Source organism: Onychostruthus taczanowskii, unplaced genomic scaffold, assembly GCF_017590055.1.
Source record: "Onychostruthus taczanowskii isolate IOZ18803 unplaced genomic scaffold, ASM1759005v1 scaffold28, whole genome shotgun sequence".
NCBI classification, from domain to species: Eukaryota; Metazoa; Chordata; class Aves; order Passeriformes; family Passeridae; genus Onychostruthus; species Onychostruthus taczanowskii.
In genome coordinates, this window is record NW_024500128.1 from 6,363,818 (window position 1) to 6,380,164 (window position 16,347).

Genomic DNA, 16,347 nt, shown 5'->3' on the forward strand with positions numbered 1-16,347 from the left:
TGGAAAAAAGTGTGACGTGGTCTTGGCTAGCTGCAATAATCTGCTCACAACACTTGGAATTGTTAGGTGCACAGAGTGCTCTAATGCTGCTGTGCTCATTTGCTCAACCTTGCAGATGCAACTGGTCTGTTTCATATGTGAGTAACTCAGTTTATCAATCAAACCACAGCCTTGAATCTTTATCCACCCATATATCTTAGTTTCCTGTGTGGTCGGCTTTTCTGTGGGTTCTTTCAGTAGCTGACTAGGAAGGAAAAATCTGATAAGATACTTTGTGGGGAAGGATCAATAAGCAAGTGTAGGAACAATTTTAGGGATTCTGTAGTTACCTTGGGAGCTGCAGAATTTCTGATGCTACTTCTGCACTTGTGAAAAGATTGAAATTGCAATGTGTGTGATAAAAGCAAAGAGGATGTAGAGTATTAAATTTGTGTAGATAAGCAAGTGGAGGACCATTCTGTTATTTAATACCGCCTCTTGTGTGTGGCCTCTGATCCAGGAAATCCAGGTAATTTCTGAAAGCTGAATATGGTAAGGTTCCATATCTTTATACCCCTGCTGTTGTTTCAGAATCAACCACTGGTCACCAGAGAGCGTGACAAGCCTGTATGAAAGTATCTGTCTTTTTTAGCTGAGAAAGGTGCACAATGTGCAAATGAAAGTCCTGCTTCTGGAACCCAGAGAGCCTACCAGCTTCCTGACTTCTTATGAAGTCTGCAGAAGTGGCCCTTATACTGTGTTTAATTTACTGTTTTATAATAAGAAGGTATAAGTTCAAATCAGTAATTTGGTATTATAGCAGGAGTGAGAGAAGTGTTTCTTTATAATAGTTTAAATGGGAACATTTTCTTTAACTGTAGTGACTGACCTGTTACAAAACAAAATATAAACATAATATTAAAATAGACCACAAGATCAAGATAAATTTTGAAGTAGATGGAATTGTCTATTGAAATAGATGTTAACAGGAGTATTGAAGTGCCTGCTAGAATTTTCTTTTGAAGTTTCAGGTATATTTCTGATTATAAAACAGTGTGTGATGATTTTATAGTATACTATGTTGTGTATATAATATACTGGCAGATTGGAAGTCACCTTTTCCTACTGAATAGTGGAAGGTATTTTCAGAATTTGAATAAATATACAGTGAAAGTAGTGTGCCAGTCAAAACAGTTTCAAATATTCATATATGCATCAGAGTGTATTAGTTTCTTATATATACTACATTCATGACCTTTTGCTGTCCTTTTAACAGGGAATTTCAAACAGAGACTTCACATTTTCAGAAGGAACTCAGAAATGTGTTTTGTGTATTTTAATCTGTCATAGGAATGATAAGTCCTTTAATGTTAATTCTGTGTTTGCCAAGTTGATGGTAGGAAAGTAATATTGCTTTTATTGTGTTTTCTTGTTCATGTGGAACATTGAATTTCATCTGTTTTCATCTTTTTCTTCACAGCAAGCCATTGACAGTGAAGTAAAAGCAGGGGCAGTGCCATCAGTCACAGTAAAGGTACCGTGCCTGACTCAAACAGTAGCATTTCAATAGTGGTGATAAATTGTAACAAACCTGGTACTTTCTGTGTATTTCGCTTAGAACATGACAATGAGTGAAGTTTGAAATACAATACATAGTTTTTTTTTTCTCCTTAGTATGACAGTGTCATTCTAGCAAGCCTTCTGCTGCAGTCAGAAAGTGATTACAGTTTTAATTTTGATAGGCTTATCAGTAAACCATCACAGAAACATTATTTGGATAGAATGAAGTAGTTTTGGAAGTCATGAGGCTATTTTTTCCAATGACAATAAATGTTTGGTTACTCAAATGGGAAGTTTATAATCTTCAGCCGCCTTTTTGGTTGTCAATAAACAAAAATAGACTTTCTTTTGTAAAAAGACTTTCATAGCTTTAGCAATTAAAAAATGTAGGAAAATCTAATTAGAAAATTGCAGTTCTTCATGGGAGCTGGTGCCTGTAACTGATTGTAAAGAAAGTGTGTGTATGTGTGCACATGCATGTGCGTGCAAGTGTAGTTTTTCCTCAGTATTGCCTAAAAAGGATCATGATTTTTATTTTTGTCTTCAGCCTGATCTTCTAAGAATGTTAATGGATTTTAATTTTTGAGGACCTTGCAAGTTCTCTTTCTGTCTGGAGTGAAAAATTCAGAGGGTAACTGAACTGTTTGAACCAGATCCCCTCAAACTAGTGTGGTTTACTTTTACTTGGTCCAACATCTTTCTCTGCATTTTTCATTGCTAAAAATGATACAGGATAAAACCACTATTCTGATAAAGTCAGTGGTAAGTCTGCTTAAAGAAGTTCAAACGATTTATGTATTTATATATTTCATAAGCTTTTTTTAATGAGAAGATATAGTTAATTCCCCATTCTCTTTTCTTGTTTCATCTTGTACCATTTAATGAAACAAAAATAGTAAATGTAGGAGTTACCATGTATTCAATTTTTTTCTAGAATCTTTTTACTGTGATAACTAGTGTATTGTTAAACCTAAACCAATGTTGATGTTAATTAAGTTAAAGTAGTCAAAGTAGTTTCCTAACCCTTGAGTAATTTTATAAGCAATTATATTCTCAATTGATTTAACCTGGCTGTAGTGAGCTCCTTGGTAGACCAGCAATGCAAAATAGGTAATATTAGAAATATGGTCTCTATCTATGCAGATCACATTCAGATCTTAGTCACCACTATACTTTCATTTTAGATGTGAGTTAGGGACACTGTTTTGATATCCAATGATTTTGCAGTGGAATAGCTGTGCACAATAGAAGCAACGAGGGCCACTCTATGTTTAGCTGAGCTTTCATGATCTGGAGTTGTTGTGCTGAGTATCCTGTATATCGATTTTCTAATTTTGCTTGCAGTAAAAGAAAAACCAAATAAAACTTGAAGTTATTCAGAAGACTATGCATTACTGTTTGCAGTTAAAGGAAGTAATTTCTTTGGTTATTTTTGATTTTATTCTTCTTGGGTTTTTTTTCACTATAATCACCTAACAAATGTGAAGTTTTATATTTGTTTGCATTAGAAGGAATGCTCTTGATGCTTGCAGGGTATTAAGCCCTCAAATAATACTTTACCTGTAGTTTGTGTTGGTTTAAAATTACAAAGAACATGAGAAATCCCCTCAGGTTTTTGTAATCTTGAAAGTTACTGTGTATCATTATTGGCTGTGAGTGAATAAGAATTGTAAAATGAAAATACTTGTTTTGAAGTTGAAATTTTAAGTCCTTAAGTGTTGCTGAATTGGTCTTTGCATATTTTCGTGTCTTTCTGTTGGTTATGGATTTTTTTTTCTGCTGTACAGATTAATTAGTTGCTTCCTTTAAATACTTCTGTATGTCCCTTGATCTAGATAACAATCCAGAGCAGAGTGACAGCACAGAAGCCAAGCCTGGCCGTGTGCGTGCAAGCTCCATTAGCAGTGACCTGTGACCAGTTTGTCTTCAATGATTTAGGTAAATTATGGCAGTACCATCACAGCTGTTGTATTATTCTCTTACTTTTTCTGAGGTTTGAAAAGGTATAGCCCAGTCTCCAGTGAGTGCATTTTTGCAGATATATGGTGGTTAAAGCAATTACAAGTTTGTCTTGCCTGCACTCCACAGCTTCTGAGCACTGCTTGGTGGAGGAAGATGAAGTAGGAAAGAGTGGAGCTGTTTCCTTGGTTGTGGTATGGTGTGTGACAGGTGAAGAGAGACAGGGTGGCAGTTTCATGATGGAGGGAAAACCCCCCAGTTATTCTGTAGTACTTCTGCTGGGTTATTTTGTTTTGCTGACATTTCTGTCTGTGTAGAAATGCCAGTCTTGGTCCACAAACAGGGACAGCAAGTTTGTCAACTGAGGGACAGTCTACCATCTGTTCCCAATGTAGCATCAGCAGTTTGGGGATCTTAGCTTTTTCCAGCTCTGTTGGTAAGCCTGCAGGTGGGATTGCCTTTAAGACTCCGTGGAGCTGAAGGTCAGACAAGAGTGCCTGCTGCTTCAGCTGGAACTGCAGGCCATTTCTGCTCTGAAGTGGGAAATAATAGTCCCTGTTGAAACAGGGCTTTACTGACTGCTACTCTCACTTGAAGGGGCAGTTCTTATATTTTCTCAACAAGTGATAGGAGCAAATGGCTTTGTAAAATGCCAAAATGACAATGTCAATCTCATTTCTTTTTATATTTGCCATGTTCAGCGTGCTGAATTGTTTTATAGGTTATGCTTCAAGATACTTGGAGGCCCTAGTTTGCCTTTTACAAATTAAGGATTTTAAAAAAAGGCAGTGCAGTGATTTGTACAGTGATTTGATAAAGTTGAACTAATAGGGAAACAATCATAATTTAGTAGAGTAATTCTCAAAGTGCTAGAAAATATGCTGCTTTCATTTGAATGCTCCTATTATTTGATTTAATTTTGTGTCATTTTTAGAACCAGATTCATCTGAGACTGTGGTCCTGTCTGTCTTTTTGAAGGAGAATTGTTCTCCACCAGAACTAGAAGGAACTTGTATGTTTTCATATAATATATCAACAGGTAAGCCACTGGAGACTTGAAAGTGTTGTGCCTTTTTTTTTTTTTTTTTTTGAGGACTTTTCCCCTATGTATTTCTTATACATGTTATTTTGAAATATACTAAAGGCAGTAAAATAATGTTTATCTAGTCTTCTAGTTTTAGTTAATATTTTATGTTGCATCAATTTGTGTAATTGTTCTTACAGAGGTAAAATCAGAAGCTTATTGCTTGGGAAACAGCTGTGCCAGCTTTCTCACTCTGTCCTATCAATTTGTTTCTGTTCTGCTCCACCTCTTGGAGTGAGGAGTTGATTACATCTTTATGACTATTCACCCTTCTGGTCTGCCAACAAATGTGCCAATAATGCCTCCCCCACAGAGAATGAGATCTGAATAAGCATTGGGAGTGATTATTCCTCACTTCCTTTTGAACAGATGAACATACTCATTCCAAATAATAAACTAATCCCAAGAAGTAGAAACCAACTTGTTATTTTATGATGCTACAGTGTCCTAGTGATAGAATACATAAATTTATTCTGCTATCAATAACTGAAGATTTATTAGCTTAGCGTTTTACACATAGCCTTGTGAATGTGTCAGGCTACTGAGAAGCTGTATTTAGGCAGGGATTCCATGTTAAATGCTGCATAAACCAGTTTAAGTTGTCAGTTCTTCACTTCTTGCTGCTTGGCTTTGCTCCTGCACCTCCTCCCCTGTTGTGGTCACACAGTCACTAGTTGTTTCTCAGCCAGATTTGCTGATTTGGTTCACTGTGCAAAGACAGAGCTGTGCCAGCACAAATGGAGTGGATTGGCATGAAAGAAGTGCATGTGTACTAAAGGCTTCTGTGGAGGGTAGTAGTCTTGAGTACCTTATCCTATATTGACACTTTTATGTAAATATTTTCTTTGTATCACTTCACACTTAAAAATTGTGTTTATGATGGTAGTCTTGGCTGTGTGGTGACTGAAATGTTTATTTCTATAAAAATAATGAAATGGTGTTTCTAAAGAAATGGAAGCCCTCCCTTTTAATTGGGAACCTGCATGAACAGCTTGTACAGCTTCAGTCCCTCTGTTCTTTGATTCTGACTGCATATTCCTTGTGAGATGCTGTGTATTCATAACTGTCCAAATTAGTGATGTGACCTTAGATTTTTGGAATGACTGAATAGGTAGCACACTAGTGAGTGTCTTGGATCCTCTGATTCTGAAAACTTGCTTTTTGTTTTGCTGGTCTTGTTTCTGTAATTTTGCTCCCTAAGACTGGAAAATAAATGTATTATTTCTTTCAGGTAATGCTAATAAAGCTTAAATTTGTGTTTTAGATATTGAATTGGATTTTGCAACCCTTTTCATTAGGAAAGTAAAAAAATCTTGCATCTTGAATGTGTTTGATGGTTTATATTCTATTAAAAAAAAGAACAAGCAGACATGACATCTAACGGAATTATAGAAACTGAAGAATAAATTTTAAAAAGTTATCTTTGGTGGTTGAATTTTGAAGACTTCTAAGTAAAGGAATATAACTAGGGTTAGGGCTAGGATCTGCTAATTTTTTTATATTTATTTATATTATTAATTTGAGATAATTCTGTGGAATTACATACAAATACTAGTGTTACTTGGCAGTCAAATCCTTAAGTGTAATACACTAGTAAAGAAACTTTTAAGTGCTTTTGTGACTTCATTTTATCTGAGCAGAGACTGTTTCCTCTTTAGTTTTTTTAAGCTATCCATATTTGTGGCCAAATCACTCTTCAGTCTATCTCTGTGGGATTCAGACAGCTGAAGCTTGATGAGTCAGTCCCTTGGATGGGGTTTCACTATTGATGAATGTGGTCTCATGTTTGGTTTTTGGCTAGTATAAAGTCTTTATGTATTGTCTACTTAACAAATGTGGCTTAAGTTCTTAAACCCCTGTTATATTTCCTTTTTCTTTTTTTAAATTTGAGTAATATATCGTGTTTTTTTTTTTTCCTTTTGTCCTGTTGCTACTCATATGGCAGAGCTCAATCCCGAAGGTGAGTGAATGCAAAAAATGCAAAGTTTTATGAGTGGCAGTGTATGCTGAATTAAACAGATTTGGAAGGGACTGTTATTTTGCCTATTGTTTCTATAAGTTCTTATTATTTTTGGTTTGCTGCTATGAAGCTGTGGATATAGAGAGCAAAGGTCATAAGGACATTTCTTGGTGAAGCATATTACACTTTCTCATTTGTAACGCGGGAATTTTGCATAAGTATTATCTTGTACATTGAGATTGGAGATTGGAAACAATTATACTTTTTTTATATCTGTTTTTTTCCCCGCCAGGTTTAGCAGCTAGGCAGCAGCTAGCAATTATATATTTGGTGTAACTGAAACAGCAATTAAGCATTTATGCTGTTTGGGCTGAGTAGCTCTGAGAATGATGTCACAACATGTCTTCATTCCAATTCCTATTGGAAACATTGTATTCAAGGCTGCAAGGCCACTTTCTGTCTGAGACTACCAGCAGTACAAAACTTAGCTGTGATTATGGAAGATACAATTCTTGGAAAAGGCACAATTAAGAGACAAAAAAAGACTGCAAAATTAGCTTATGTATATGCAGACTAAAAAGAGAGAAGGGTGGTTTTGCAGTGTAGTTGTAGATGTATTGAAAAGATGCAGTGCTTCTTAAAGATACTTTATGTACTTCAAAAATAAATATATTAAATACAAATTCCTTCATGTTTTGGGACGGTAAAAAGTTGATTGTCATAGATTTAGAGATCAACCCAAAGGGAGTTTCCAGTTTTACAGTTTTTCTAAACAAAAGTTATAGATGAGTATATTTGAGTTTTATTTTTCAGTACTTATGGTTTTTCAAGCTTACTAAGCACAGTAAAAAAAGCAAGAAGGTAACTGTTATGGTTCCCCTCCTTTTCTGGTTTCTGGATATTTCAATGGACCTTGAGGTGTTGGACAGGAAATAGATGCTTGAAATATCTCAATAAGATATTGCTCTTGACAAGAATAACTGTTACCCTGTGGCATGTTTCTGCTACACAAAGTAATTAAAAAAATTAATGATCAATAAACTGTATAAAAACAAGTGTATACAGTTTGAAAGAATGCTATTCTAAAAATGAAGATTGGATTTTTGTTTTAAGAAATATCAAAGCAAGATGAAACCCTTATCCTGAAGAGAATATTGCAGAGCATTATAAACTTTGTAGAATTATCTGTGACAAAATCTTTTTTGGATTGCTGTGGGGGACACTGCACTACATAAAATCAGGGTCATAAATACCAGCGCAAATATTAATTCTCTGAATATTTAGCATCCTAAATTGGGACATCTGAGTTTTAATACTTTTTATCATGCACATTAATGTTATGTTTCAAATATAACTAAATTAATTAATGAGGAATTTGGAAATGAAATAGTATCTACAGGGCATGTGTCTGTTTTATTACTGAAGTGCACAGTGTGCCTTTAAATACTAGCACCTCATGAGATAACATTAAACATCATCTGTTTTTTTCAGATTAGAGGGGAATAGGATTTTTTATTTCCATTTTCTTTTGTTCATTAGAGTACTAAAATTGTGTATCATGCAGAATATCACAACTCAAATTGAAGTGAGATGTGTTGCTAGACAGAACATCAATGCGTTGAGGAAATTGTGATTCCCACACTTAGCTACTACTTTGTTTCTTTACTGCCATTTAAAATTCTGAAATACTCTGAAACATTTCCCAGCAAGTTATCACTGTAGTGATAAATTTTGTTGCAGCATTTTGGTTTGTTTTTCATATATGTAGCTGTTTTGTATTAATTGACTAGAAATCTCCCCAGTCTCTTCCAAAAGCTTGATAATATTTGATTTAGTTTTGATTAGACCTTTGTCTGAAATATTGAAAAGTTATGTTTATGATGAGGCAGACTGACAGCAGACTATGTAGAAAAAAGCTGGTCTGAAAAAACCAAGAAAAATATCTTGTTTTAAATAGAAGTATATATCAAAATCCTTTTGCCTACTTTTGCTACTAATTTTTTCCTGTTGATAAGTCTCCTTGTCAATACTAAGATGCTTGTTTTATGTTGTCATCAAGAAAAATTTTACTTTTCCCATAAGATGATGAAGATACAGTTGAATGAATCATTCTGACAGATCATGGGTTTATTTTCAAGCATTCATTTAGGAATTTTCCTTGGAACCTGGTGATACTCTAATTTTGGAGACCTGTCTTCAGTTTGAATGAGTCTTCTGCTCAATTTTCTATGATTTTATATTTATAAGTTGCTGCAGAATAGTTACTTGGAGGCATTATCACCCAGCCAAAACAGCTTGTGAATTGACAAGCACAGGGAATAATCTGAACCATATGGTAGCATTTTTTCCCTGAGATGCATCTTAGAAGTAATTTTTTCATTGGAAGAGATCTGAGAAACAGCAAACAAACAAAATTACTAGAAAAATGGGTTTCTTGGATGGCTATTGAATGTTTGAGCTCAATTTTTATATTCTCTGTATATACCTCTGTGTAGCTATCAGTTTCATGGCTTTTCTGACAATACTTTACTTTATTGTCTCTAAAAATCTATTTTGTTGAACAAGGTTTTCCTGTAGGTGTTTGATCAAAAAATTGTCCTTAAAAATCCCACAATCTTCTTCTCAACAGAGCAAGCACTCCATATTTCATAGCAATGAGCACTTTTGCCTTTTGCCTAGAATATACCAGACAATCTCTGACATGTCAGCAATTTGAAACAATATTTATATCTGAGAAAATTTTTGATGCATTCAAATGTGTTTTCTAAATGTTAATGTTAAAATTTCCTCTTTTCTGCTGCACCATTCTGATGCAATTGCTTGTGACAGTAGATCCCAATATTCAGGGCAGTAGCCATCTCTTTTATTATGATGTAATCAGTTGAAATATAGAATTTATTATATTTGAGTAATAGCCTCCATTGGATACATTCTTTTTCTAAGCCACAGACCTGTGACAGATAATATGAAGGTTGCATAGATGTTATTTAAGAGTATATAAAAAAGAGTAAATATACTCATGAAAAGCATTTAGTTTGTGATATTCCTGATAAAAATATTGATGCTTCAATTCTGTATTTGAAGCATTGGGAGTAATTGCAGCTGTTGTTTATGTTGAAGTAGTATTGTTAGTCTAGAGCATTAAATAAAACTAATCTTCATTGCATGTTAATTAGTATGAGTATAGTATGCAGTAGTTTTGTTAATAACTCTTGCTTTCCCATCCATATAAAAATGTTCACTTGAGAAAGTAAATGGAAGTATTCAAATTTAAAGATATTTTAGACAGAAATTTTTAAGAAAAACGAGAATTTTGTATAGTTTTGGTTTTAAGGCATTTCTTAATCACATTAAATATCTTGTTATACCTCTTTGAAGACAGTGGTGTGAAGCATCCTGTATTCAGAATGTGGAAATGAAAAATCTGTGTTCTTTCATTTTAGGAATACCAAGAGTTTCACAGTGCAACTTCAGTCTGCCTTTGAAGTTAGTTTGCTTTCCAGCTCAACCTTCAAAGGCAGCAAACCACAAGCTAACTATTGATACCAACAAACCTCCCATCAGTTTTGTCACCATTTTTCCAGGTAGGTTTAAGTATAAAAGGTGTTAGAAGCTCCCAACAGGAATTTTTTGTCCATGTGAAGTAATTAAAAAATCTTCTGTTTGTATATTAAAAAATATATTTTGGAAGAAATGATGGCATAATATTTCAACAATAATACACCTGGGGTAGTATACCTGTCTCTGGTAAAACTGCAGATTTCTTTACATGGTGTAGATCTAATTTTTATGTATGCAAACAATAATTTTACATAAAATTGCTTAAGCAGTGTTGTAATGGGGAAATAATGGACATTCATTTAATAAAGGTGAGCAGGGTAAAGCAGAAGTGGTAAATGTTGTATGTAAGGGGTACATTTGCTTTGGAGGATCACTTGTGGAGTATTTGATGTATCCGTCTGAAGCTGATTATATTAAATAATTTCAGTAACCTTCTTGAACCAAAAACACTTGAACATATTATTATTTTCTGATGTTCAAACCCAGACTATATTCTCTATTCAGCATTATATTAAAGTAGCATGAAGGAGAAGTTAATTTCTTCTTAGGACTGGAAGAAGAAAAATGAAATTGAGTACTATAAAGTGTAATGTTAAGAAAATAAGTTTTGCTGTAATTATGTACTTGCAATTGGAAGAGAGAGGAGGTGGAAGTTGCCACAGGAGTACTCTGTGGTACAATATGTTGTAATCATAAGCAAACAAATAAAAATTGAGAATGAATTATACAAAATGTTTCCATGCAGGAAACCAATATCATGTTACTGTGCACTGGCAAACTGAGTGCTAGTTGCTGATATTAAATAAAATAGAATGTAAAAAACTCAAACGTGTGGAAAAATATTATCTAGAGATTTCAAGAGAATGAAAAGAAAGTGACTAATTTAGCTTAATAATACACAAGCAAAAAAATAAGGTAATGCAGACTTCAGTAAATTTTGTGGCTATATCATGGATCTAGATTATCATATTAGCACAAGAAGAAATTAATAAACAGGGCTTATGAAGTAATTGTGAGTAAGTTCAGTCCGGCAGTGATAAAATTTTAGAAATTCAGATGACTAAGGTTCTGGAAAAATTTGCTGTGAGCTGTATGGGCCAACAACTTTGCTATTGTATTTTTAAGGATTAGCTGCATCTCTTTAAAAGCTTATATAATATATTTGTCTGAGAAGAGTGATGTAGGCTTTGTTTGTGTGTTGGTTGTTGTTGTTTCTTTTTTTTTTTTTTTTTTGGTAGCATTTTAAGGGTAAATGTAGCTTTTCTCTCAACTGGATGTGCAACATTTTTTTATAAGAGTCTTTATTTTGAGATTTTAATAATGGGCTTCCATTATGGCTAAGCAATAATGCTTTCAGAACAGTACATTGTATTTTACTTTTAGCCTAGGGATTCATTATTGAGAATACAAAACAAAGCATAGGACCAAGAAGGTATTAAAATGTTCTGATTTCTGTTAATTCCATTTACAGTGATTAAATAAAGAGTATGCTGTTTATTATGTTTATATTTATTATTATGATGTAATTTGTAAACAAACTTTGAATTGGTGAATGCAATAAGAGTTGTATTTCTTCTCCCTGTTTTGCCTTATTTTCAGGAGAAGTAGAGGGAGTTGTGGTAACAAAGAATAGTTTTAAAAATATGGTATTCTAAAATGAAACCTTTTAAACTGGTATAATCCACTACATGGAATGAAAAGAAAGGTGGGCATGGATGGACTTTGCAGAATAGCTAGTTTTAGCAAGCTGGATGTTTGTTTTGCTCTGTGTGGAAAGCTAAAAAGAGAGTGGGCTAAATTTAAGCATTTTAATGATAATTTCTGCAAAAGTTTTGCATAAATATCTGAATTAAAGGTGACCTTACATTTGGTGAAAGTGGTAGTCTTTGGGCTGTACACTAATTGCAGTTCTTTTAGAATGTACAGACTGAACTCTAGGAAACCAACCTTTTGTTTTCAGGTTGGGGAAGGGAAACTGTGTGGCTCACATTCCATCTGTGAATGAAGGAAGGGTGTACTAAACTGCTGATATTTGTTACTTTTGAACCCTAAGAAGGGAAACGATCACATTCAATTGCTTGTGCAAAGATTGATATAGTCCTGCCTATGGACTGAGATGTGCTGAATGCCAGTGTCAAATTACAGAAAATGGTATTTAACTTTCTTTTTCAGACTTTCTTGATCCATCTGAGGGTGACCAAGCAAATGCTCTGGGATTTCAGTTTCTAACTGGTTCAAAAACCACTCTTCTTGCTTCCAAAACATCCCGTAAGTTCTATCAGTATTAGAGTAAAAGAAGTCTGGTCATCAGTTAGAATATGTACAAAATGAGATTGTGGATCATGCAAAGAAGGATAATAAGTATTTGGAATTAAAACAGGAGTTTCAAAGTGTTAATTGATGGTTTCTTACCTCCTTTCAAGAATAAAATTGTATAACAAAACAAAAAATCATACTCAAAATATAGTACACAAGAGTGGTAGTTCTCTGAAGAAATTTGATTTCTTAAAGCTTTTAGCAATGTTTTTATTCATAAACGAATACTGTCATTATAATAATGGAAAAACCCCTCATCTTAAAGGAATTTCAACATCTGTGTTTGGAATTAGTCACCTACTGAAATTTTTGAAAGGGATTAAAAAGCAAGTTTCTAACTTCCCTCTGACTTTGAGTCATCCTTGACTTAAATTAGGCATCAGACCCTACTTGCTTCTCTACATTTGAGTAAATGCCCATCTCTTCTCTTTAGGTGCCTGTATATCTTTGTAAGTAAGAGATTATGATTCAAGATCTTTCTTATTATGTTTAGAGTGTATGAACATACATGCAGATAAACTGTTACCTGGTCCAGTATCTATTGTATAGGGCAGTTTGTAATGTAAATAGTCTTGTTCCAGCCGCCTAAATTTGTGCTCTTTGAAAGAGATAGGTTCTCTTAATTTTCAAGAGTTTATGATCTTGCTATGTACAACTGCTCAACTTGCTAAACTCTTTCTTGGCATGTGCCTTGGAACCACATAAGTTCAATTGTGTTTAGCATTTTCCATGCCAGCAGAGCACAAAGTCTTCATTTAATACAGCAGACTACAAATTGAAAAGCTAGAAAAGCAATTGTGCACTGCAGAGGGTTCAGCTGGAACACTGTGTGAATGCTTTGTAGAAACTGATTTGAGTTAAAAATCACAGTTTGATTTGTTGATGTGAAATTTTTTTCAACACCGAGATAATATTCCTTACTGTTTTCAGAAATCCATATTTGTGATGGGCTATATAAATATTGGTGGGGTCAGCTGTGAGCTATGAGATAGTATTTAATACCTTTTCTAATGTAATCAAATGTGTTACAAACAGAAACCATCTGGAGAGTAATTTTCATTGTACCAAGAATCGTTTTACATTTCTAAGGATCAAATGTATCTATATTGTTTTTTGTATGCATTATTTACATGCTGTTTCATTGTTACTTTGTTTTTAATATTTCTTTGAATAGGACAACTTGAACCTATTTAATTAAACTAGAAGTGCAATGATAGTTTTTAAAAACTAAAGAATTGAAAGGATTTACAAATAACTCTTTCCTGGATTGCAGTTTAAATCTTTGATTTGGACTTTTTCTTGCATAGTTGTTAAATCTGATTGCTGTAAGGAAAAATTTATTTCTGTGTAATTAATATATTTTAGTTTTTACTGAAGGCCATAACTTTTAATCTCACACACCCCTACCCCCAGTCTTCAATCTTTTCCTCTCACGTTTGTTTATTCACCAGCTAGGAATGACGCTTGCAGTCTTAGAATAAACTTTCCCACACTGCTTTACTAGTGAAGTTCACTTTACAAAGGAGCTTCACAATATCTGTTTCTCTTAGTGTGGCTACTCATCTACTCTGTATGGGAATCTTAACTTTAGAAAACAAATGAGTAGTATGATGTCACTTTCTATGTTAGCAGGCTCCTTCCAGCATCCATATCATGCATTGAATTGAGCTGGTTAGAGAAGGTCTTAGGGGTGGAATTTGCTAATTTGAAATGTAACTAACTAAAACTTATTTAAAGGTAAATATTTGTAAAAACGCTGATAATCAAGCATAATTCAGAATATTTTTATAAACAGAGACTATTGATTATACAAAAGCATTTTTTGCTAGAATATCATGATACTGAAATGATTGTGCTTGACTGAGCAGATCTTCTGTGAAACTAATGAATGTAGATCAAATTATGTATTATTTGATAGGTACTTTGCTATGTAACACTGAGTTTATACTTTGTAAAAGTGCCTATATGGCATTTTAACTGAGAAAATGTTCTCCAAAAAGAAACCTCTATGTATAGATAATTTTTTACTAGAAGTAATGGTGTTTCAGAAAAGTAAAAGAAGTTTTAAAGGTCAAACCTTATTTCTGGTTTTCCATGAAAGGAGTCTATCATGGACAATTTCCAGTATTCCTTATCAAATAGACCTTAAGTTCTGAATGGGAAGAGCTGCATGTAGCAATGAAGCTCATCAGGTTCAGTTGGGTTTCATTGCTGAAGCTGCAAACAGGAGCAACAGCTGTTTTCATGTTAGTTTTTAATTCTATTAGCTAATCCATTTTAACCAGTGTAGCAATTCAAGATATTACTTCAACTTGTCAAGACTGCTGCAAAGAAGCCCAGCCTGAAGTAAATCTTGACAGAAAATATATATTAAAAAGTAGGTTGCACCAGCTAGATTAAGACTTTAAGACATTTTTTTGGGCTGAAATTTTTAAAGTTGTCTTTTAATCAAAGTGTAAGGAAGGCTTGACTGCTAACTGTGGCTGGGTTGTTTTTCTTCTGATGTGGGTTTCCTAACTGAGAAGTGAACTGAATGTTTTAAAGTTCCTACTGGCAGAACAGCTATTCCAAATGCAGGTTGTGCTATTTGGACAGCCTGTTGTAGTGTGAAAGGACCTTGTAAGCTATTTAATTTATTGATGCCTGTCAGTTTCCTGCTTTTCTGATAGAGACATTTCTGAAAATCTGTTGTAGTTTTCTGTAATGAAGCTTATTTTAACAAAAAGACTAATGCAATTGGTTAACCATCATAAAAGTATGGGATGAACAGAAGCACAGTTATTTCTTTTTTCTTTTTCACTGTATGTCTGTTTAAAGCATGCATTTAGTTTAACTAAAGATTCTCAGTTTTGTAATGTTTCCAAATCTAATTTGTCTTTTTTGAGACTTGGAACATCACAAAAAAGCAAATGACTGTGATGATCTCTACTCAGGCCATGGTAAAATTAGATTGTGTTTGTATTGACCAACAAACAGTGTATGGAAACTAAATGTGCAATTTGGAGGAAATTAGTTTTGTCCATTTTAAACCATTAATGTATTAGATACGTCAATTATAAATGGAATGACTGTTGATTTGGCCTGAAAACATCTGAGCTAATTTCCGTCAAGGAAAAATCACTTAAGGCAAAGTATGATGATACATCCAAGTAAGTCCAGCCATTACATTGTGAGTGTTTAAAAAATGGATATTAGGTCGAATGCTATCTTTAGCAGATGGTGTTCTTTTCTTTAACAAGCATGTTTTTAAATAAAACTTGCTTCTTTCCTGTTACACTGTAAACAGAATTTGTCATTCGGTATTCAGTGAAATACATATCCCGGGAATGATGCCAGTGGTAAAGTCAAACAATCTGGAATTAGTAATGTTGAGAAAATTTAAAATAAGTACATTCAAGTTTAAAAGAATTGATTTACTGTGGACCTTTTTAACAAGGGCAAAAAAAAAAAAAAAAAGGAATGATTTTGTGTCAAGTTCTCATAGCTACATTTCTAGCTATCCTTTTTTGTTAGTTATTGGCAGATGTGTAATGAAAAGATATATGCAACTATTGTTTGAAAATGCTTTATCTGAAAAAATTAAAATTGAAAGGCTGCCATGATTTTCCACAATGTTTTTCTCAACAATTATTTGTTAGTATCAGTTAGTTCTGTTAATCAAAGTAATAGTAATATTAGTTAATACTGATTTCATAGAAGCTGGAGAGAGGATTATACAAACATGAACTAGAAATAAAATCTCCTTCCACTAGCCTGGTACTTTGCAATTCACTAGAATCTGATGAGTTAAATGAATTTGCTGGGACAGGTAACACTAGCTATCAGGATTTATTTTTTCACTTCAGTTTATATTAACACTTTTCATTTCTACACTGAGCCATTTTTACCAAGTCATAGTATGTAGTTGGATAAAAATCACTTTTTATTA

General features: G+C 33.7%; 1 protein-coding gene across 1 annotated transcript in view; it reads left to right on the forward strand.

The window, feature by feature from the left end:
* Positions 1 to 16,347, forward strand: part of BBS9 (Bardet-Biedl syndrome 9) — a 285,824-nt gene that overhangs the window by 58,054 nt on the left and 211,423 nt on the right. Inside the window, exons 12-17 of the mRNA XM_041407964.1 lie at positions 1,460 to 1,513; positions 3,375 to 3,477; positions 4,433 to 4,537; positions 6,528 to 6,542; positions 9,986 to 10,126; positions 12,276 to 12,371. Of these exons, the coding sequence (XP_041263898.1) occupies positions 1,460 to 1,513; positions 3,375 to 3,477; positions 4,433 to 4,537; positions 6,528 to 6,542; positions 9,986 to 10,126; positions 12,276 to 12,371 (514 nt within the window). The remainder of the gene's footprint in view (positions 1 to 1,459; positions 1,514 to 3,374; positions 3,478 to 4,432; positions 4,538 to 6,527; positions 6,543 to 9,985; positions 10,127 to 12,275; positions 12,372 to 16,347) is intronic.